Genomic DNA, 22804 nt, shown 5'->3' with positions numbered 1-22804 from the left:
TCTCCTCATGTTTCTCAACATTCCCATACAGAACATGAGCACTGCTTGGTGTCCAACACTTCATCCCAGCCTTTGGACAATTTGCTTAACATTTGACACTTTTATAAGATCTAAGTGATAAATGCGATTGCCTCACCATCAGAGAAAAACTGATTTGGCGCCGTTGTCATGTTCAATGCTATTTCTGTTGAATATTTTGGACAGCTGTCTCTAAGTTTAATTTATCTTGAGCATATTTCAAATGCACAAAAAAATGACATGTCAAAAAGCATCACATTAAATATACGTGATGAAAGGTATTCTTTACATCTGTACGCCATTTTACAGTGGCAGTGTCCTTATCTGTGACATGCAACAAAAGATAATATAACCTTCATTTGTAATTGTCTTGGTGTTCTGTTGTTTTTTTTACTTGCTCCTGAAGTAATTTGGATGTGCTGTAGCAATTACATATGTGACCGGTTACAGGATATGAGGCATTTGACGCCAGGTCCGTACTTCACTGTTGGGCCGTAAATATATACATTCTTCAGAAATGCCTTCTTAAACTTTAATGCGTCTTAATTACAAACTGGTATATAATCTATAAATATTAATAAAAATGTTGAATTTATGAGCCTAGTTTAGCCAAGAAGAAAGCACTGAGCTACAGTATACAGGGAGAAAGAAAGGATCCTTCCTTGGCTAGTCATGATTGGCTGAGATAATTGGGAGGTTGGACATGCCGTGAGATGAGTCCTGATTGGCCTGTCATGTCACAGGATTCTGTTTATAAAAGAATGGGGGGCTTTCCTTGTCAGTATATCGATAATATTTGCTACCACAGATTTTTGGAAAGATATAGCTTTGGACAACTGCAAAAGTGTTACTAGAGCTCTCAAAAACATTGCTGCTCTGAATTTAGCTGTGTCTTAGTAGAGAGAATACTCTCTGGAGGACATTGCCATGCTGACTCACATGTTTACATGTGTGGGTGGGTGGGGCTAAGGCTTAAGAGGGTGTGAACTATGCTGAATAGGTGTAAACACAGAAGAGCTCTCTAGGAAGTGCAACAATCTCATGAAAATCTTTCAAAGGGCATTTTCTCCTACTTGTTTCTTAACAAGTTTATTACCTTTTTCCAGCACCATATGTTTCCCCTGTTTCCTTCAACTACAGTAAAAATAAATAAAACATATCACTTGCATTTGATTAAAGCCTCAATAGAGACACCTGGACACGATGTGCGATCAAATATCTGAGAATTATATTTCAAAGTAACTATTTTTTTTCTTTCTCTATACTCTTCGTTCTCTAAAAAAATGTGGAGTGCGTTGGAAATATCAGTCAAAATAAGGGCTAATGCTTCATAATGTGTGGAGAACGCTGTAAAGACCAGTCAAAATAAAGACTAACACTACAGAATGTGTGGAGAACAGTGTAAAGATCAGTCAAAAATAAAGACTAACACTACAGAATGAGTGGAGAACGCTGTAAAGATCAGTCAAAATAAAGACTAACACTACAGAATGAGTGGAGAACGCTGTAAAGACCAGTCAAAATAAAGACTAACACTACAGAATGTGTGGAGAACGCTGTAAAGATCAGTCAAAATAAAGACTAACACTACAGAATGTGTGGAGAACGCTGTAAAGATAAGTCAAAATAAAGACTAACACTACAGAATGTGTGGAGAGCGCTGTAAAGATCAGTCAAAATAAAGACTAACACTACAGAATGTGTGGAGAACGCTGTAAAGATAAGTCAAAATAAAGACTAACACTACAGAATGTGTGGAGAACGCTGTAAAGATCAGTCAAAATAAAGACTAACACTACAGAATGTGTGGAGAACGCTGTAATGATCAGTCAAAAATAAAGACTAACACTACAGAATGTGTGGAGAACGCTGTAAAGATCAGTCAAAAATAAAGACTAACACTACCGAATGTGAAATCTGTTCAAGAGGCACTATGGTTAGTGAATGCAGTAGAACTGTGATGTTCATTTGCACCGGAACACTGCCTGACCTAACTTCAGTGAAAGAACAGCTTGGTTAATAGCTTTTCCCCCTCTGACCACAGTAGTTCAAGAAGTGCTTTCAACCTACTGTACTTCTATAACCTGAGCGTTCATACCTCCCCTCCAGGTCGAACAGCTTTGAAGTCTGCGCCTTAGATGGAACGAGCACCAATATTCTACAATTTTGCACTGCAGCAGAAAGCATTGACTGGCTGCAAGCAATAGCAACCAATATCAGTGATTTGACACTGGAGAATGTAAGTCTACAGTATTAACAGGTACATCTTTTTTTTTCTTTTTTTTTTTAAACACAGATTGAATTGATATGATTAAGAGGTTAAGATTACTTTATTGGTCAATTGCACACAAAATCCTACCGAAATGTGACGATACGCTTTTAACCCAACAGCGCTGAGAGACAGACAGACAGACAGACAGACAGACAGACAGACAGACAGACAGACAGACAGACAGACAGAGTGCCTTCAGAAAGTATTCAGACCCCTTGACTTATTCCACATCTTGTTGTGTTACAGCCTGAATTGAAAATTGATTAAATATATATATTTTTTCTCTCACCAATCTACTACACACAGTATCCCATAATGACAATGTGAAAATATGTTTTATATATTTTAGAAATGTTTGCAAATGTAGTATTGAAAAGGAAATGCAGAGATATCTAATTTACATCAGTATTGACTCCCATGAGTCAATACATGTTAAAAATCACCTTTGGCAGCGAATACAGTTGTGAGTGTTTCTGGGTAATTCTCTTAAGAGCTTTGCACACCTGGATTGTACAATATTTGCACATGATTATGTCATTGCTAGACAGCCATTTTCAAGTCTTTCCATCCATTTTCAAGCCAATTTATGTCAAAACTGTAACTAGGCCACTCAGGAACATTCAATGTCTTCTTGGTAAACAACTCCAGTGTATATTTGACCTTGTGTTTTAGGTTATTGTCCTGCTGAAAGGTGAATTCATCTCCCAGTGTCGGTTGGAAAGCAGACTGAACCATAGCACGTTGTATTCAGGACAAAAAGCAGTATTAATTTAGTGCCTTGTTGCAAACAGGATGCATGTTTTAGAATATTCTGTACAGGCTTCCATCTTTTCACTTTGTCAATTAGGTTAGTATTGTGGAGTAACTACAATGTTGTTGATACATCCTCAGTTTTCTCCGATCACAGCCATTAAACTCTTAGCTGTTTTAAAGTCACCATTGGCCTCATGGTGAAATCCCTGAGCTGTTTCCTTCCTCTCCGGCACTGAGTCAGGAAGGACGCCTGTGTCTTTGTAGTGACTGGGTCTATTGATACACCATCCAAAGTGTAATTAATAACTTCACCATGCTCAAATGCTTATTCAGTGTCTGCTTTTTAAAATATTTTACCATTCAACCAATAGGTGCCCTTCGTTGCGAGGCATTGGAAAACCTCTCTAGTCTTTGTGGTTGAATCTTTGTTTGAAATGCACTGTTCGACTGAGGGATCTTACAGATAATTGTATGTGTGGGGTACAGAGATGAGCCATTCAGAAATCATGTCCATGCAACTTATTATGTGACTTGTTAAGCAAATTTTTATAACAAACCTATTTAGGCTAGCCATAACAAACCTATTTAGGCTAGCCATAACAAACCTATTTAGGCTAGCCATAACAAACCTATTTAGGCTAGCCATAACAAAAGTGTTGAATACTTATTGACTCAAGACATTTCAACTTTTCATTTTTTTTAAATTAATTTGTAAAAACAAAAAAAATACATAATTCCACTTTAATAACATTATGTGGTATTGTGTGAAGACCAGTGACACAACATCTCAATGTAATCCATTTGAAATTCAGGCTGATGCAAAACAAAATGTGGAAAAAGTCAAGGCGGTGTGAAGACATTCTGAAGGCAGGTAGAGGTGCAGGTAGAGGTGCAGGTAGAGGTGCAGGTAGAGGTGCAGGTAGAGGTGCAGGTAGAGGTGCGGGTGTCTGCCACGCTGGGAGCTGTTGTTGTGCAATTTCCCGAGGGCCAAACACTACCCTGAGATGCACACAAGTTACTCAACAGAAGATTTGTGCCGAGAGCCGAGTGGTATTAGAATATTTAAATCCCCCATATTCCTATTAGAATATCATTACTATCATAACGCTCCTCTCCCTCTCTTATAGAAAGAGGTGTCCATGGGCATAATGAATTAATGCCTTGTAGTAATCCATCATTAATACTCACATGCTTGCTAGTGTTTAGCTATCTCATTTTCATGATCCCCTTTTGATTAGCACACTGATGATCTATCTGCCTGCCTCTCTAAAGATCCATCCATGCTGCTCTGAGCTGCACAACCACACAGCTGTTTTTTTTTTGTTTTTTTTTAAATTCAGCCGTGCGTCACCTAATTATGGATAAGGAGTCTGATTGCTAAACGTCCAATCAGGATGTGATTGTGAGAGGAGCTTGGGGAGCAGAACTCTTTTGGCTTTTATTGTGGTGACCAACAACCTATAAATAGACTGTGACATCCTCTGGGCCCTGACATGTTCATCAATTGAGACTTCATATGATATAGCAGCTGACTTTCAGCTTGCTTAATAGGATTTTAGTTGTTGATTTGACCATGGGACAGTAATTACATTACAGCTGGTTTGACCATGTGACAGTAATGTATTAGATCGGGTTTGATAATGTGACAGTAATGTATTGCAGCTGGTTTATAATGTATTACATGCATTTCTTTATTGTTTTCACCTCTTACAGATGAAAATGATTAACAGATATTGCTCTCCGGATGATCAGGTATGTTCTCACGCAAGGCGCTACAACTATCTTCAACTTTAACTATTTACATCTATAGCCATCTACATCTATAACTATCTATACCTATAACTATCTATATCTACATCTATAACTATCTATACCTATAACTATCTATACCTATAACTATCTACACCTATAACTATCTATATCTACATCTATAACTATCTATACCTATAACTATCTATACCTATAACTATCTACATCTATAACTATCTACATCTATAACTATCTATATCTACATCTATAACTATCTATACCTATAACTATCTATACCTATCTACATCTATAACTATCTACATCTATAACTATCTATACCTATAACTATCTATACCTATAACTATCTACATCTATCTAACTATCTATATCTACATCTATAACTATCTACATCTATCTACATCTATTATCTATCTATCTACATCTATCTACATCTATCTAACTATCTAAAACTATCTACATTTATAATTATCTACATTTAACTCTACATTTATAAATAACTATTATTAACTATAACTATCTACATTTATCTATGTACATGTATAACTATCTACATCTATAACTATCTACAACTACAGCTATAACTATGTATAACTAACTATCTACAACTACAGCTATCTACATCTACAACTATGTATAACTACAGCTATCTACATCTATAACTATCTATAACTACAACTATCTATAACTACAACTATCTACATCTACAACTATCTATATTTATATCTATCTACATGTAAAACTATCTATAACTATCTACATTTAAAACTATACATTTATATCTACATCTATAACTATCTATAACTATCTACATTTAAAACTATCTACATTTAAAACTATCTACATCTATAACTATCTACATCTATAACTATCTATAACTATCTACATCTATAACTATCTATAACTATCTACATCTATAACTATCTATAACTATCTACATCTATCTACATCTATAACTATCTATAACTATCTATAAATATCTACATCTATAACCATCTATAATTATCTACATCTACATTAACTATCTACAACAACTATCTACATCTACAACTATCTACATCTATAACTATCTACAACTATAACTATCTACATCTATAACTATAACTATCTTTAACTAAGACGTATCCACTCATAGTATGTATTTTCATTACAAATAACCAAAAAATTGCAAGAGATTGGATTACCTTGTTTCTGCAGATTGTCCACATGGCTTGGGTGTGTGAAAACCCTCAAAATGATGCTGGTCCATCAAGTACCTTCAAGTTCCTGGCGTTGAGAGGCCCTTCGCTCTACATCTTCAGGACTCCTCCTGTATGAACCTCCCATTGATTTCCTCGTCATTCATTGTCTTCCCGAGTTATTTGGGTTAATAAGTTAATGCAGAGATTCCAAATGCTGTTTATCAACCACTGTATGTTGGTTTATTATGGTTCGGTGTATCGTAACACAATGCCTATAAGATACTGTATGATTACATTTATAAAAACAAAAAATGCACACACTTTTGTCCCCCCCCCCCCCCCCCCCCCCCCACCCACCCACCACCTTAGGTTAGTGGAACAGACTGGGGACAAGCTGAAACTATGTATACCCTCTATGAGGTTCTGTTAAAGGTTCACAAGGTATGTTCAACGTTCACATGCAGAATAAGATACCAGCACGAAATGTTACCGGAATATTGAAAATGATGTGCACATCACTTGAACCATGTCTATGTGTAGATCTACACATAGTCAAGTTGGGAGTTTAGCTTCCAGTGAATAAAACTGGATGACGCGTCATGTTTGGATGTGTTGCAGCTATGTGTGACGGAGGACTGTTGGATCCAGGCCAAGTTCTACCTTGGTCTCCAGCAGGATGAGGATCTGCAGGACGGAGAGCCTTTCTGTTTCAGTATCCTGGTCGGCCACGGCCAGAGTCACACCTTCAGTGTGGAGATGACCTCTGACCTCGCCGTGTGGGAGAAGTCCTTCCAAAGAGCCGTCTTCATGGAGGTGCAGAGAGTAGGGGTAAGTTGGAACAGCAAATTAGGTTTGTTTGGTCATGATGTGATTCTCCCCGGAGTCAAAGGTTTTGGGGGTTGTTATAAGTGGTGCTGAGAGACTGTATGACTGACATTTTACACATTTTACACACAAGACGAGCCGTCATTGCGTTATCACAATTTTAACTGCAGCAAATACGATGCCAACACATTACTTCCAGACGTGCATTCATTTTGATAATGTGTTCCATTTAGTGGATTATTCTAGAATAGTACATAGGGCTCTATTTTAACAAGCCTAACATAATGGTATGTCTAAGCACCACTTCAGGTTGTGTATTTACAGTCATTTATGTATCGCTTTGGAATTAACTCCAATTCCAATGTTAGTCCAAAACGGGACGCTCAGGTCTAAAATAATGTGGGCCTGCCTACAATACATAGATTAAAAAGGGAATGTCGGCTCACTTGTTTTCCTCCTCTCAAACTTTAACTTTTAATAAAGCTTTGGTGATTAAGATTTATTTCCAAGCGGTCTCAGGAGCCAAACCGTTTATCGACAGTCTTGACTACTTTGCGATCGCATTGGGGCAGAACAACAAATAAATAAATCCTTCATTGAGAGGAGGGGAGTCTATGCTTTGTTTTCAATCAAATAAAACAAAATGGGAAAAAATATGTTTTTTTTCTGTTTCTAAATACGAAGTATAAAGGCTCTGTTAGGGTAAAGTCTACAGCATTATGGTGATGAGCTCTGTTATGGTAAAGTCTACAGCATTATGGTGATGAGCTCTGTTATGGTAAAGTCTACAGCATTATGGTGATGAGCTCTGTTATGGTAAAGTCTACAGTATTATGGTGATGAGCTCTGTTATGGTAAAGTCTACAGTATTATGGTGATGAGCTCTGTTATGGTAAAGTCTACAGCATTATGGTGATGAGCTCTGTTATGGTAAAGTCTACAGCATTATGGTGATGAGCTCTGTTATGGTAAAGTCTACAGCATTATGGTGATGAGCTCTGTTATGGTAAAGTCTACAGTATTATGGTGATGAGCTCTGTTATGGTAAAGTCTACAGCATTATGGTGATGAGCTCTGTTATGGTAAAGTCTACAGTATTATGGTGATGAGCTCTGTTATGGTAAAGTCTACAGTATTATGGTGATGAGCTCTGTTATGGTAAAGTCTACAGCATTATGGTGATGAGCTCTGTTATGGTAAAGTCTACAGCATTATGGTGATGAGCTCTGTTATGGTAAAGTCTACAGTATTATGGTGATGAGCTCTGTTATGGTAAAGTCTACAGCATTATGGTGATGAGCTCTGTTATGGTAAAGTCTACAGTATTATGGTGATGAGCTCTGTTATGGTAAAGTCTACAGTATTATGGTGATGAGCTCTGTTATGGTAAAGTCTACAGCATTATGGTGATGAGCTCTGTTATGGTAAAGTCTCAGAGGTGATGAGCTCTGTTATGGTAAAGTCTGCAATATTATGGTGATGAGCTCTGTTATGGTAAAGTCTCAGAGGGGATGAGCTCTGTTATGGTAAAGTCTACAGTATTATGGTGATGAGCTCTGTTATGGTAAAGTCTACAGTATTATGGTGATGAGCTCTGTTATGGTAAAGTCTACAGCATTATGGTGATGAGCTCTGTTATGGTAAAGTCTACAGCATTATGGTGATGAGCTCTGTTATGGTAAAGTCTACAGCATTATGGTGATGAGCTCTGTTATGGTAAAGTCTACAGCATTATGGTGATGAGCTCTGTTATGGTAAAGTCTCAGAGGTGATGAGCTCTGTTATGGTAAAGTCTCAGAGGTGATGAGCTCTGTTATGGTAAAGTCTCAGAGGTGATGAGCTCTGTTATGATAAAGTCTCAGAGGTGATGAGCCATGTTATGGTAAAGTCTACAGTATTATGGTGATGAGCTCTTGCAGAGAACGCATATTGCAGCACACCATGTTCAGGAAGTGAATAGATTACATATTTAACTGCTACTGGTCTTTTGGGTATTTAATAAGAGTTTTATTTAACCTCTTGTTTAACCTTTACCTGTATACGTGAAAGATTTGCTAAAGGTCAGACTGCATTAAAATACTAAGCTCCTCATAATCAGCGCTTTAACGTGGACTGAAATAGTTGCCGGTATTCATGTTGGTTGCTGTTACTGTTTACATTTAGGGATCAGGAGCTCCACAATACTTTTGAACTCATATTCTGTAAGAGGGACAGGAGCTCCAGCAGTAGAACATATGAGGTGCCGTTGCTCAGCTCCGGTGAACTCCTGCCCAAGTGAAGAACTGCTCATAATCACAGCCAAAAGGTATATTCTCTTATACCTGCTACTGTTAATTAACACAGTGGGCCTGCTACTGTCAACACAGTGGGCCTGCTACTGTCAACACAGTGGGCCTGCTACTGTCAACACAGTGGGCCTGCTGCTGTCAACACAGTGGGCCTGCTACTGGTAATTAACACAGTGAACCTGCTACTGTCAACACAGTGGGCCTGCTACTGTCAACACAGTGGGCCTGCTACTGTCAACACAGTGGGCCTGCTACTGTCAACTAACACAGTGGGCCTGCTACTGTTAATTAACACAGTGGGCCTGCTACTGTCAACACAGTGGGCCTGCTACTGTCAACACAGTGGGCCTGCTACTGTCAACACAGTGGGCCTGCTACTGTCAACACAGTGAACCTGCTACTGTCAACACAGTGGGCCTGCTACTGTCAACACAGTGGGCCTGCTACTGTCAATACAGTGGGCCTGCTACTGTCAACACAGTGGGCCTGCTACTGTCAACACAGTGGGCCTGCTACTGTCAACACAGTGGGCCTGCTACTGTCAACACAGTGGGCCTGCTACTGTCAGCTGTATGCAGACTAGAGTGGTGTTGTACTGTATGCAGACTAGAGTGGTGTTATACTGTCAGCTGTATGCAGACTAGAGTGGTGTTGTACTGTATGCAGACTAGAGTGGTGTTATACTGTCAGCTGTATGCAGACTAGAGTGGTGTTGTACTGTATGCTGACTAGAGTGGTGTTGTACTGTCAGTTGTATGCAGACTAGAGTGGTGTTGTACTGTCAGCTGTATGCAGACTAGAGTGGTGTTATACTGTCAGCTGTATGCAGACTAGAGTGGTGTTATTCTGTATGCAGACTAGTGGTGTTGTACTGTATGCTGACTAGAGTGGTGTTGTACTGTATGCTGACTAGAGTGGTGTTGTACTGTCAGCTGTATGCAGACTAAAGTGGTGTTGTACTGTCAGCTGTACATACTAGAGGGGTGTTATTCTGTATGCAGACTAGAGTGGTGTTGTACTGTCAGCTGTATGCAGACTAGAGTGGTGTTATTCTGTATGCAGACTAGAGTGGTGTTATTCTGTATGCAGACTAGAGTGGTGTTATTCTGTATGCAGACTAGAGTGGTGTTGTACTGTCAGCTGTATGCAGACTAGAGTGTTGTTATTCTGTATGCTGACTAGAGTGGTGTTGTACTGTATGCTGACTAGAGTGGTGTTCTACTGTATGCAGACTAGAGTGGTGTTGTACTGTATGCTGACTAGAGTAGTGTTGTACTGTCAGCTGTATGCAGACTAGAGTGGTGTTGTACTGTCAGCTGTATGCAGACTAGAGTGGTGTTGTACTGTCAGCTGTATGCAGACTAGAGTGGTGTTGTACTGTCAGCTGTATGCAGAGTAGAGTGGTGTTATTCTGTATGCAGACTAGTGGTGTTGTACTGTATGCAGACTAGTGGTGTTGTACTGTATGCTGACTAGAGTGGTGTTCTACTGTATGCAGACTAGAGTGGTGTTGTACTGTATGCTGACTAGAGTAGTGTTGTACTGTCAGCTGTATGCAGACTAGAGTGGTGTTGTACTGTCAGCTGTATGCAGACTAGAGTGGTGTTGTACTGTCAGCTGTATGCAGACTAGAGTGGTGTTGTACTGTCAGCTGTATGCAGAGTAGAGTGGTGTTATTCTGTATGCAGACTAGTGGTGTTGTACTGTATGCAGACTAGTGGTGTTGTACTGTCAGCTGTACAGACTAGAGTGGTGTTGTACTGTATGCAGACTAGAGTGATGTTGTACTGTATGCAGACTAGAGTGGTGTTATACTGTCAGCTGTATGCAGACTAGAGTGGTGTTGTACTGTATGCAGACTAGAGTGGTGTTGTACTGTATGCAGACTAGAGTGGTGTTGTACTGTATGCAGACTAGAGTGGTGTTGTACTGTATGCAGACTAGAGTGGTGTTGTACTGTCAGCTGACAAAAGTATTAATAGAGTTTCTCTGATGCATATAGTTCACAACACCTTATATTTGAATGGGATCTACTGGCACTGATAACACCTGACATGTATGTTTCATAACAGCTTCATGAGCAGTGCAGGATCCTTCAAAATAACAGGCTTATTAGCACTGTACACATTGGACAATTGTCAAAACCTTCACAGATATGCTTCAGAATGAGATTTGATGTTTTCAGTATAACTATGCTCCCTTTTTCTTGAGCTCTTCTCTATTCATTCACTTGAACCAAGAGTCAACAGTATGCTAGATGTCAAGTCGGGGCCTCATCGAATGGCCGGTAGGGTTCTGTATAAATCTCCTCTTCAAAAGCAGCCAACCAAAGTAAAAGGCTGAAACACAGTTAAGCTGGAGGGCTGTGATGCTCAGAACCCTTAACTACAGACATGTATAAATAATACAGAGGAAAGAACCTGTCAGAAGAGATTTAAATCACTGCAGGGCTGAAATACATTTTAAGGGCAAAGTGTGAACCCACAAAATTCCATAATTTGGTTCTGCTCAACAAAAAAAAAGGTTGGCCAGGCGCAAGTTCTTAAAACTCATTGGCTGTTGAGAAAATACGTCTCTTTTGAAGGCAAGTATAATCCCGTTATGTTCTATAGAGTGCCTTGTTTGTTCATGGATAGTTCAGCATCGTGATTCCACAGGGCTCAATTAAGTTGCCACTTGTTTCTGAGGACATTCATTCCATAGGCAAGATCTTGGCTGTACCAACAAACAAAAAACCATTTAACATATAGACTGCAGAATGAAATAAGGAATGGCCTATCAAACAAAATGAAGCCCAATAAAATGAACATTCTCTCTTAATCTTTCATAGACTGAACCCTTGAAAGCAGGAACAGATGGTCATGTCGTGCTGATGTATCCTGTACTTCAATTGGACTGGGACTTGTTGTTTATTGTAGAATACAAAAATGGAGGATACAACATGAATATGACATAGTGGACACTACGAAGGACATAGTCGTCCTGGTACACTACGAAGGACATAGTTGTCCTGGTACACTACGAAGGACATAGTTGTCCTGGTACACTACGAAGGACATAGTTGTCCTGGTACACTACGAAGGACATAGTCGTCCTGGTACACTACAAAGGACACAGTCGTCCTGGTACACTACAAAGGACACAGTCGTCCTGGTACACTACGAAGGACACAGTTGTCCTGGTACACTACGAAGGACACAGTCGTCCTGGTACACTACGAAGGACACAGTCGTCCTGGTACACTACGAAGGACACAGTCGTCCTGGTACACCACGAAGGACATAGTGAAGGACATAGTGAAGGACATAGTGAAGGACATAGTGAAGGACAGTGTACTATGAAACAGATACTTTACATAAAACAATGCTAATAAAAAGCTTTGGATCAATTTAAATTAAACTTTGGGCAAAAAGGCAAACTTGGCTCCATCATTCATTAAATCAGATGGCTCCTTTCATCAAAACAAACTGATATTGCCAACTACTTTAATGATTTTTTGAATTGGAAGATTAGCAAACGTAGGCATGTCAACAATACATTCTGAACCTAGACATCCATCCATAACTGACCAAATTATGAAAAAGAGAACATTGTACTTTTAAATTCCGTAAAGTGAGTGGGGAAGAGGTGAAAAAATGATTGTTGTCCATCAACAATGACAAGCCACCTGGGTCTGACAACATGGATGGAAGATTACTGAGGATGATAGCAGACAATAGTGCCACTCCTATTTGCCATCTATTCAATCTATGCCTGTAAGGAAGTGCTCTCATCTATTCAATCTAAGCCTGTAAGTGTGCTATCAGTGTCACGTTCTGACCTTAGTTCCTTTGTTTTGTCTTTGTTTAAGTATGGTCAGGGCGTGAGTTGGGGTGGGCAGTCTATGTTCTTTTTTTCTATAATTTGGGATTTCTGTGTTTGGCCTGGTATGGTTCTCAATCAGAGGCAGCTGTCAATCGTTGTCCCTGATTGAGAACCATACTTAGGTAGACTGTTTTCACCTTTGAGTTGTGGGTGATTCTTTTCTGTTCTGTGTTTTGCTGCACTGTTCAGGACTTTTTGTTTTTGTCGTTTTATTGTTTTATTGTTGTTCAAGTGTTCAGTATTCGTATTAAATACAATATGGACACCTACCACGCTGCGCATTGGTCCTCACCTTCTTCCACCAACGACGAACGTTACAATCAGGCCTGGAGGGAAGCAAAAGTAATTCCGCTAACCAAGAATAGCAAAGCACCCTTTACTGGCTCAAACGACTGACAAATCAGCCTGTTACCAACCCTTAGTAAACGTTTGGAAAAAACATTTGTTTTACCAGATACAATGGTATTTCACAGTAAACAAATTAACAACAGATTTTTCAGCACGCTTTTAGGGAATTTCAACATGTACGGGACACAAATGACTGATGATTTGCTGAAAGAAATTGATAATAAAAAGATGATTGTGGAAGCTGTTTTGTTAGACTTCAGTGCAGCTTTTGACATTATTGATCATAATCTGCTGCTGGAAAAACGTATGTGTTATGGTTTTACCACCTCCGGCTATGTCAAGGATCGAGAATTACCTGTCTAACAGAACGGAGGGTGTTCTTTAATGGAAGCCTCTCCAACATAATCCAGGTAGAGTCAGGCATTCCCCAGGACAGCTGTCTAGGCCCCTTACTTTTTTCAATTTTTTTACTAATTACCTGCCACTGGCTCTAAAATAAAAGCCTGTGTGTCTATGTATGCTGGTAACTCAACACTATACACATCAGCTACCACAACAAGTGAAATCACTGCAACACTTAACAAAGAGCTGCAGTCAGTTTCAGAATGGTTGGCAAGAAATAAGTTAGGGACAGATAGAAATGTTACCTGGAAGAAAATGGGGGAGGGTCATGCTTTTTCAATTTCAGTCAAGGGTAGGGTTTAGTATTTATTGGTTTATCTAGTCCAGCGGAGGGTCATGTAATTTGAAATAGATTACATTTCACTATTTCTCAGTGTTTTAGAATTAGTTGCTTATTAGGCTATATATTGATGTGTGCCTGATGCCGCACCTCATCTCTGACACTCCGCTGGAAACACAATATCCATTGTGCGTATTGGCTATTTAGTGTGGTCTCAATCAAATGATCCATAGCCTATAGGCTGCGAAGTGCATGTGCGGAGAAGCACAATCAATCAATTAATCAAATGTATTATTTACATCAGCCGAAGTCACAAAGTGCTTATACAGAATCCTAGCCTAAAACCCCAAACAGCAAGCAATGCAGATGTAGAAACACGGTGGCTAGGAAAAACTCCCTAGAAAGGCCAAAACCTAGGAAGAAACCTAGAGAGGAACCAGGCTCTGAGGGGTGGCCAGTCCTCTTCTGGCTGTGCCGGGTGGAGATTATAACAGTACATGACCAAGATGTTCAAACGTTCATAGATGACCAGCATAGTCAAATAATAATAATCACAGTGGTTGTCGAGGGTGCAACTGGTCAGCACCTCAGGAGTAAATGTCAGTTGGCTAGAGACAGCAGGTGCGGTAGAGAGAGAGTTGAAAAGAGGAGATCCGGGACAAGGTAGCACGTCCAGTGAACAGGTCAGGGTTCCATAGCCACAAGCAGAACAGTTGAAACTGGAGCAGCAACACGACCAGGTGGACTGGGGACAGTAAGGAGTCATCATGCCAGGTAGCCCTGAGGCGTGGTCCCATGGCTCAGGTCCTCCGGGAGGGGAGCGAGAGATAGAGAATTAGAGGGAGCACACTTAAATTCACACAGGACACAGGATATAACACATCTAACAGACTGACCCTAGCCCTCTGACACACAAACTATTGCAGCATAAATACTGGAGGCTGAGACAGGAGGGGTCGGGAGACACTGTGGCCCCGTCCGACGATACCCCCGGACAGAGCCAACCTGGCAGGATATAACCCCACCCACTTTGCCAAAGCACAGCCCACACACCACCACCATTAGGGGGATATCTTCAAACCACCAACTTACTACACTGAACAAGACTGAGTATACCCCACGAAGATCTCCCCCACGGCACAAACCCGAGGTGGGCACCAACCCGGACAGGAAAATCACGTCAGTTACTCAACCCATTCAAGTGACGCACCCCTTCTAGGGACGGCATGGTAGAGCACCAGTAAGCCAGTGACTCAGCCCCTGTAATATGGTTAGAGGCAGAGAATCCCAGTGGAGAGAGAGTGGAACCAGCCAGGCAGAGACAGCAAGGGAAGTTTGTCGCTCCAGTGCCTTTCCGTTCACCTTCACACCCCTGGGCCAGACTACACTCAATCATAGAGCCTACTGAAGAGATGAGTTTTCAATAAAGACTTAAAAGTTGAGACAGAGTCTGCGTCTCTCACATGGGTAGGCAGACCATTCCATAGAAATGGAGCTCTATAGGAGAAATCCCTGCCTCCAGCTGTTTGCTTAAAAATTCTAGGGACAGTAAGGAGGCCTGCGTCTTGTGACGCGTGTAGGTATGTACGTCAGGACCAAATTGTAAAGATTGGTGGGAGCAAGCCCATGTAATGCTTTGTAGGTTAGCAGTAAAACCTAGATATCAGCCCTAGCCTTAACAGGAAGCCAGGCTAGCACTGGAGTAATATGATAAAATTGGTTCTAGTCAAGATTCTAGCAGCCGTGTTAAGTGATTTATCCAGGTAGCCAGAAAGTGGAGCATTGCAGTAGTCTAATCTAGAAGTACAAAAGCATGGATTAGCTTTTCTGCATCATTTATGGACAGAACGTTTCAGATATTTGTTACGTAGATGAAAAAAAGCTGTTCTTGAAATAGTCTTGATATGTTCGTCAAAAGAGAGATCAGGGTCCAGAGTAACGCAAAGGTCCTTCAGTTTTATTTGAGATGACTGTACAATCATCAAGATGAATTGTCAGATCCAACAGCAGATCTCTGTTTCTTGGGACCTAGAACTAGCATCTCTGTTTTGGCCGAGTTTAAAAGTAGAACGTTTGCCGCCATCCACTTCCTTATGTCTGAAACACAGTCTTCCAGGGAGGGCAATTTTGGGGCTTCACCATGTTTCATCGAAATGTACAGTTGTGTGTCGTCCGCATAGCTGCGAACGTTAACATTATGTTTCTGAATGACATCACCAAGCGGTAAAATATATAGTGAAAACAATAGTGGTCCTAAAACGGAACCTTGAGGAACACTGAAATTGACAGTTGATTTGTCAGAGGATAAACCGTCCAAAGAGACAAAGTTACATTTCTAATATAGCTGCTGGGAAATAAATAAATAAAAACATGTAAATGTAAATAAATAAATAAAACCAGGCTGCATTACAATACAATGGATATTCCAACCTTGAGGCCTGGCCTGGCCTGCTCTGCTCTTGCTAATCAAAAACTGTGTGTGCTGCCTAACCACAGGCTGTGCTGTTTAGTGCTACGGTGGCAGTTCAGGAGGTCAAAGGTTTATTCTGAAAATAATTTTGGATTCGGCCTTGCGCGTGGACTAGCTTAGAGCCTATGTTCTGTTCAGTTGGAGGAGGAGAGCGCGAAGATGAGAAGGAGGACCGGAGGTCAACTTTGATCGCTTGCTACTACTATAATTGATTTGAATAAAAAAACGATATGTTTCTTTCCCATGATATATTTATCAGAGTTATTGACCTCACAATAAGCCAGATTCGAGTAACTTACATTGTGGTGCTGAAAGTAGAAATTCAAGTAGGCTTAACTCATTTCAACAGTCTTCATTTTAATAAGACTTTACTAACAACAGCAGGGCTTTGTGTTGGAGCCCATTTCTTCCTGTTTAAGAAAAAAGAGGTCGGCCAACCTCTTTCACAAACAAAATTAGGCTACAGGCTGCTATATCCATAGATTTTATCGGTCAATTCCTCCACTCACCATGCACTCTTTAAATAGCCTAACTCCATGTCAATTAAGGGCTGTTAAGGTAGAACCAAAACTCAAATTGAGGGGGTATGAGAGGGTATGCCATAGGCCTACCTTTTGTTAAAGGAAATGTCAAATATCACAGGCCTACCCTAAGTTAGTTTAAGATTTTGTAGAAAATAAAATGGATGCGATTATATAAAGTGATCTTTAACAGCGCTTCGGTCCTCGATGCTTTATGCTAGAAACAAACAGCAAAGTACCCCGGAAAGATGTGACTGATGCATTATGGGAATATCATTGTTTTATTTCCTTGATATTCAGAGGTGGAACTACAACCTTCTATAGCCAAGGAGACCATTTTTTTTACTTTGTTTGGGAAGTAATCTAATTCTGTCACTATCAATTGATTAAGCTATTTACTTTCTGTACAATAGGAGATGTTTAAACCCAGACAGCTTTTAGGGAAACATGTGTGACCTTCTCTCATTGGGTTAAGCAACGGAAGAGTAGCCAGCAGTTTAAAGCTTACATTTTTTTGTGTCGGTAGGCCTACTCTGTCTGGGGTGAAAAGGGTAAGCCTAACTTTTGAAAGTACCATGCTCATATTCCTAATGATGTCTCGGATTTTATTATATCTCAACAGGGACAGTTTCGTTGCAAACAAGACACACCGATTTGGCATTAGAGAAATATGATAAGATGAACACATAGGCCTATCTCTCTGTCCATTATTAGGCTTTTATTTCAGTCATTTGTGTGGTATTAAAAAACGATTCCGTTTATAAAAAGGCAACTTTTTCTCGGACCAGCAAATACAATGATAGATTCATACAATGCTTTTACTATACAGTAGATCTTTCTACCTCTACTCTTGTCCACGGTGGTCTGCAAACTCACAATCTTCTGGCCCCAGCCCTGTGCGCTATCATAATTCCTGCGTTGACATGTAATTCTGACAGGACGAAGAACAGTATCTAAAACTACATATCCCAAGCTCTGGTCTGTCCCAGAAGTGAGGGTAAACGGTATGTTCTCTGCTATCCTCTTTGTTGTAATTATTATTTTGGCTATAGGGGAGGGGGACTTGGGTTTTTTCAAGCGTTCATGGAGGTTTAGGTCAAATATATTTTCCCTGTAAGCCTTATTATAAATAACATTCACTCCCTTAGTCCTAATATTTCCAAAACTAAAAGCATTGTATTTGGGACAAATCAATCACTAAACCCTAAACCTCAACTAAATATATGTTTTATGAATGGTCACAAAATTAAGTAAATTGAGGAGACTAAAATGCTTGGAATAACCCTGGATTTAAAATTGTCCAGGTCAAAACATATAGCTAAGACAGCAGGTAGCCAAGTGGTTAGCGCATTGGGCCAGTAACTGAAAGGTTGCTGAATCGAATCCCTGAGCTGACAAGGAAAAATCAATCTGCCCCTGAGCAAGGCAGTTAACCAACTGACATCCACACTGTGGATGTTGATTAAGGCAGCACCCCACACCTCTCTGATTCAGAGGAGTTGGGTTAAATGCAGAAGACACATTTCAGTTGAAGTCATTCAGTTGTACAACTGACTAGGTATCATCCTTTCCCCACGCCCAATTTTTCAGTTTTTGATTTGTTTTTGAAATATCCAATAAATGTCGTTCCACTTCATGATTGTGTCCCACTTGTTGTTGATTCTTCACAAAAAAATACAGTTTTATATCTTTATGTTTGAAGCCTGAAATGTGGCAAAAGGTCGCAAAGTTCAAGGGGGCCGAATACTTTCGCAAGGCACTGTAAGTATTTACACCCCCGAGTCAATACTTTGTAGGAGCACCTTTGGCAGCGATTACAGATGTGAGTCTTTCTGGGTAAGTCTAAGAGTTGTGCACAACTGGATTGTACAATATTTACCCATTATTCTTTCTTTTCAAAATTCTTCAAGCTCTGTCAAATTGGTTGTTGATCATTACTAGACAACCATGTTCAGGTATTGCCATAGATTTTCAAGGAAATTTAAGTCAAAACTGTAACTCGGCCACACACTGTCTTCTTGGTAAGCAACTCCAGTGTAGATTTTGCCTTGTGTTTTAGGTTATTGTCCTGCTGAAAGAATAATTAATTTCCTAGTGCCTGGTGTAAAGCAGACTGGACCAGGTTTTCCTCTAGGAACCTGAATGCCTGAATGCTTGAGTCCATTCAGTATTTTGTTTTTATCCTGAAAAACTCCCCAGTCCTTAATGATTACAAGCATACCTATAACATGATGCAGTCACCACTATGCTTGTGTCACGCCCTGACCTCAGAGATCCTTGTTATTCTCTATGTTTGGTTAGGTCAGGGTGTGATTTGGGTGGGCATTCTATGTTCTCTATTTCTTTGTGTTTGGCCGAGTGTGGTTCCCCCCAAAAAGGGCTGCCTAAGTATGATCCCCAATCAGAGACAATGAAAGACAGCTGCTTCTGATTGGGGATCATACTTAGGCAGCCCTTTTTCCCTCCTTCAGTGTGGGATCTTGTCTTTGAGTGCATGTAGTTTGCACGACGAAGCTTTTCGTTCGTTGTATTGTTTATTGTTTTTGGAGATGGAGGCAGTGAAAGCGGAACGGCGACATTACGAGGAGTTAGCAAGCACGAGAGACAACCCCCAAGGGAAGATTGGTGGAGTCAGTGTTCAGACCTGAGCCAACTCCCCGTGCTTACTGTGGGGAGCGTGTGACTGGTCAGGCACCGTGTTATGCGGTGATGCACACAGTGTGTCCCCAGTGAGCAGCCACAGCCCGGTGCGCTCTGTGCAAGCTCCCCGCAGTTGCTGTGCTTTAGTGGTCATTCAGCCAGGACGGATTGTGCCAGCCCTTCGCTCAAGGCCTCCGGTGCGTCTCTTCGGCCCAGGATATCCTGCGCTAGCTGTACTCACGGTAGCCCCAGTTCGCCAGCACAGCCCAGTGCGGCCTGTTCCAGCTCCCCTAACTTTAAAAAAAAATATATATTTCACCTTTAGTTGAGAACAAGTTCTCATTTACAATTGCGACCTGGCCAAGATAAAGCAAAGCAGTTCGACACATACAACAACGCAGAGTTACACATGGAGTAAAACAAACATACAGTCAATAATACAGTAGAAAAATAAGTCTATATACAATGTGAGCAAATTAGGTGAGATAAGGGATGTAAAGGCAAAAAAGGCCATGGTGGCGAAGTAAATACAATATAGCAAGTAAAACACTGGAATGGTTGATTTGCAGTGGAAGAATCTGCAAGGTAGAGATAGAAATAATGGTGTGCAAAGGAGCAAAATAAATAAATATCGTAGGGGGAGAGGTAGCTGTTTGGGCTAAATTATAGATGGGCTATGTACAGGTGCAGTAATCTGTGAGCTGCTCTGACAGCTGGTGCTTAAAGCTAGTGAGGGAGATAAGTGTTTCCAGTTTCAGAGATTTTTGTAGTTCGTTCCAGTCATTGGCAGCACAGAACTGGGATTCAGAACTGGGATTCAGCCAGGACGCGTTGTGCCAACTCTGCGCTCCAGACCTCCAGTGCGCCTCCACGGCCCAGCATATCCTGCGCCGGCTCTACGTACTATGCCTCCATGCGCCGTCATAGCCTAGTGTGTCCCGTGCTAGCTCTCCACACTCACAAGCTAAAGTGAGTATCCGGCCAGGATGTGTTGTGGCAGCTCCACTCACAAGGCTGCCAGTACGTCTCCTCAGTCCGGTGAGACCTGTTCCGGCTCTACGTACGAAGCCTCCAGCGACGGTCCCCAGTCCGGAGCCCCCGGCGGCGGTCCGCAGACCGGAGCCCCCGGCGACGGTCCCCAGTCCGAAGCCCCCGGCGACGGTCCCCAGTCCGGAGCCCCCGGCGACGGCCCGCAGTCCGGAGCCCCCGGCGACGGTCCCCAGTCCGGAGCCCCCGGCGACGGCCCGCAGTCCGGAGCCCCCGGCGACGGCCCGCAGTCCGGAGCCCCCGGCGACGGCCCGCAGTCCGGAGCCCCCGGCGACGGCCCGCAGTCCGGAGCCCCCGGCGACGGCCCGCAGTCCGGAGCCCCCGGCGACGGTCCGCAGTCCAGAGTTTTTGGCGACAAGCTGCAGTCTGGTTCAGTTCAGAGCCTACGGCGATGATCCACGGTCCAGTTCCTCCGGCAACGATTCACGGTCCGGTTCCACAGAAGCGGAGGGATCAGCGTAGGGAGCGTTGGATACGCCCCGAACCGGAGCTACCACCGAGATTAGACCCGGACCCTGCCCTATAAGTTCTGGTTTGCGGCCGGAGTCCGCACCTTTGGCGGGGGGGGGGGGGGGGGGGGGGGCGTACTGTCACGCCCTTAGAGATCCTTGTTATCCTCTATGTTTGGTTAGATCAGGGTGTGATTTGGGTGGGAATTCTATGTTCTCTATTTCTTTGTGTTTGGCCAAGTGTGGTTCCCAATCAGAGGCAGCTGTCTTTCATTGTCTCTGATTGGGGATCATACTTAGGCAGCCCTTTTTCCCTCCTTCAGTGTGGGATCTTGGTCTCCTTTCGACGACAAACGTAACAGCTTGAACATATGGATGGTGGAACTCAGTAATGTGTTGTATTGGATTTGCCCCAAACATAACACTTTGTATTCAGGACAAAAAGTGCATTTCTTTGCCACATGATTTGCAGTATTACTTTAGTACCCTGTTAGAATATTTGCATTCTGTACAGGCTTCCTTCTTTTCACTTTGTTAATTAGGTTAGTATTGTGGAGTAACTACAATGTTGTTGGTCCATCCTCAGTTTTCCCCTATCACAGCCATTAAACACAAACTGTGTTAATGTCACAATTGTATGTGTGGGGTACAGCAATGTGGTAGTCATTCAAAAATCATGTTAAACACTATTATTGCACAGAGTGAGTCCATGTAACTTATTATGTGACTTGTTAAGCAATTTTTACTCCTGAACTTGTTCAGGCTTCCCATAACAAAGGGGTTGAATACTTATTGATTCAAGACCTGTCAGCTTTTCATTTTTAATGAATGTGTAAAAATGTAAACAGTGACACAAAATCTCAATTTAATCCATTTCAAATTATGGCTGTAACACAACCAAAAGGTGGAAAAAGTCAAGGACTGAACACTTTCTGAAGGCTCTGTAACTGCCTTCATTTTGCTGGACCCCAGGAAGACTAGCTGCTGCCTTGGCAGGAACTAACGGGGATCCATAATAAACCCCAGGAAGAGTAGCTGCTGCCTTGGCAGGAACTAACAGGGATCCATAATAAACCCCAGGAAGAGTAGCTGCTGCCTTGGCAGGAACTAAACGGGGATCCATAATAAACCCCCAGGAAGAGTAGCAGCTGCCTTGGCAGGAACTAACAGGGATCCATAATAAACCCCAGGAAGAGTAGCTGCTGCCTTGGCAGGAACTAACGGGGATCCATAATAAACCCCAGGAAGAGTAGCTGCTGCCTTGGCAGGAACTAAACGGGGATCCATAATAAACCCCAGGAAGATTAGCAGCTGCCTTGGCAGGAACTAACAGGGATCCATAATAAACCCCAGGAAGAGTAGCTGCTGCCTTGGCAGGAACTAACGGGGATCCATAATAAACCCCAGGAAGAGTAGCTGCTGCCTTGGCAGGAACTAACGGGGATCCATAATAAACCCCAGGAAGAGTAGCTGCTGCCTTGGCAGGAACTAACGGGGATCCATAATAAACCCCAGGAAGACTAGCTGCTGCCTTGGCAGGAACTAAACGGGGATCCATAGTAAACACCAGGAAGAGTAGCTGCTGCCTTGGCAGGAACTAACAGGGATCCATAATAAACTTCCAGGAAGAGTAGCTGCTGCCTTGGCAGGAACTAACAGGGATCCATAACAGGATCCAT

At 41.7% G+C, this 22804-nt stretch overlaps 1 protein-coding gene across 2 annotated transcripts in view; it reads left to right on the top strand.

Annotated features, from left to right (window-relative positions):
- LOC110498401 (gamma-2-syntrophin) overlaps positions 1–22804 on the top strand; it is a 78996-nt gene that overhangs the window by 47114 nt on the left and 9078 nt on the right. For both annotated transcript variants that reach the window (XM_036955239.1, XM_036955240.1), the window contains 5 exons: positions 2128–2257; positions 4757–4795; positions 6008–6121; positions 6361–6432; positions 6610–6819. In XM_036955239.1, coding sequence (XP_036811134.1) covers positions 2128–2257; positions 4757–4795; positions 6008–6121; positions 6361–6432; positions 6610–6819 — 565 coding nt within the window. The remainder of the gene's footprint in view (positions 1–2127; positions 2258–4756; positions 4796–6007; positions 6122–6360; positions 6433–6609; positions 6820–22804) is intronic.

The sequence above is a fragment of the Oncorhynchus mykiss genome, chromosome 19 (assembly GCF_013265735.2).
Source record: "Oncorhynchus mykiss isolate Arlee chromosome 19, USDA_OmykA_1.1, whole genome shotgun sequence".
Lineage (NCBI taxonomy): Eukaryota > Metazoa > Chordata > Actinopteri > Salmoniformes > Salmonidae > Oncorhynchus > Oncorhynchus mykiss.
Note: the sequence above shows the minus strand (reverse complement) of the source record. Positions and strands in the feature narration are given on the sequence as shown.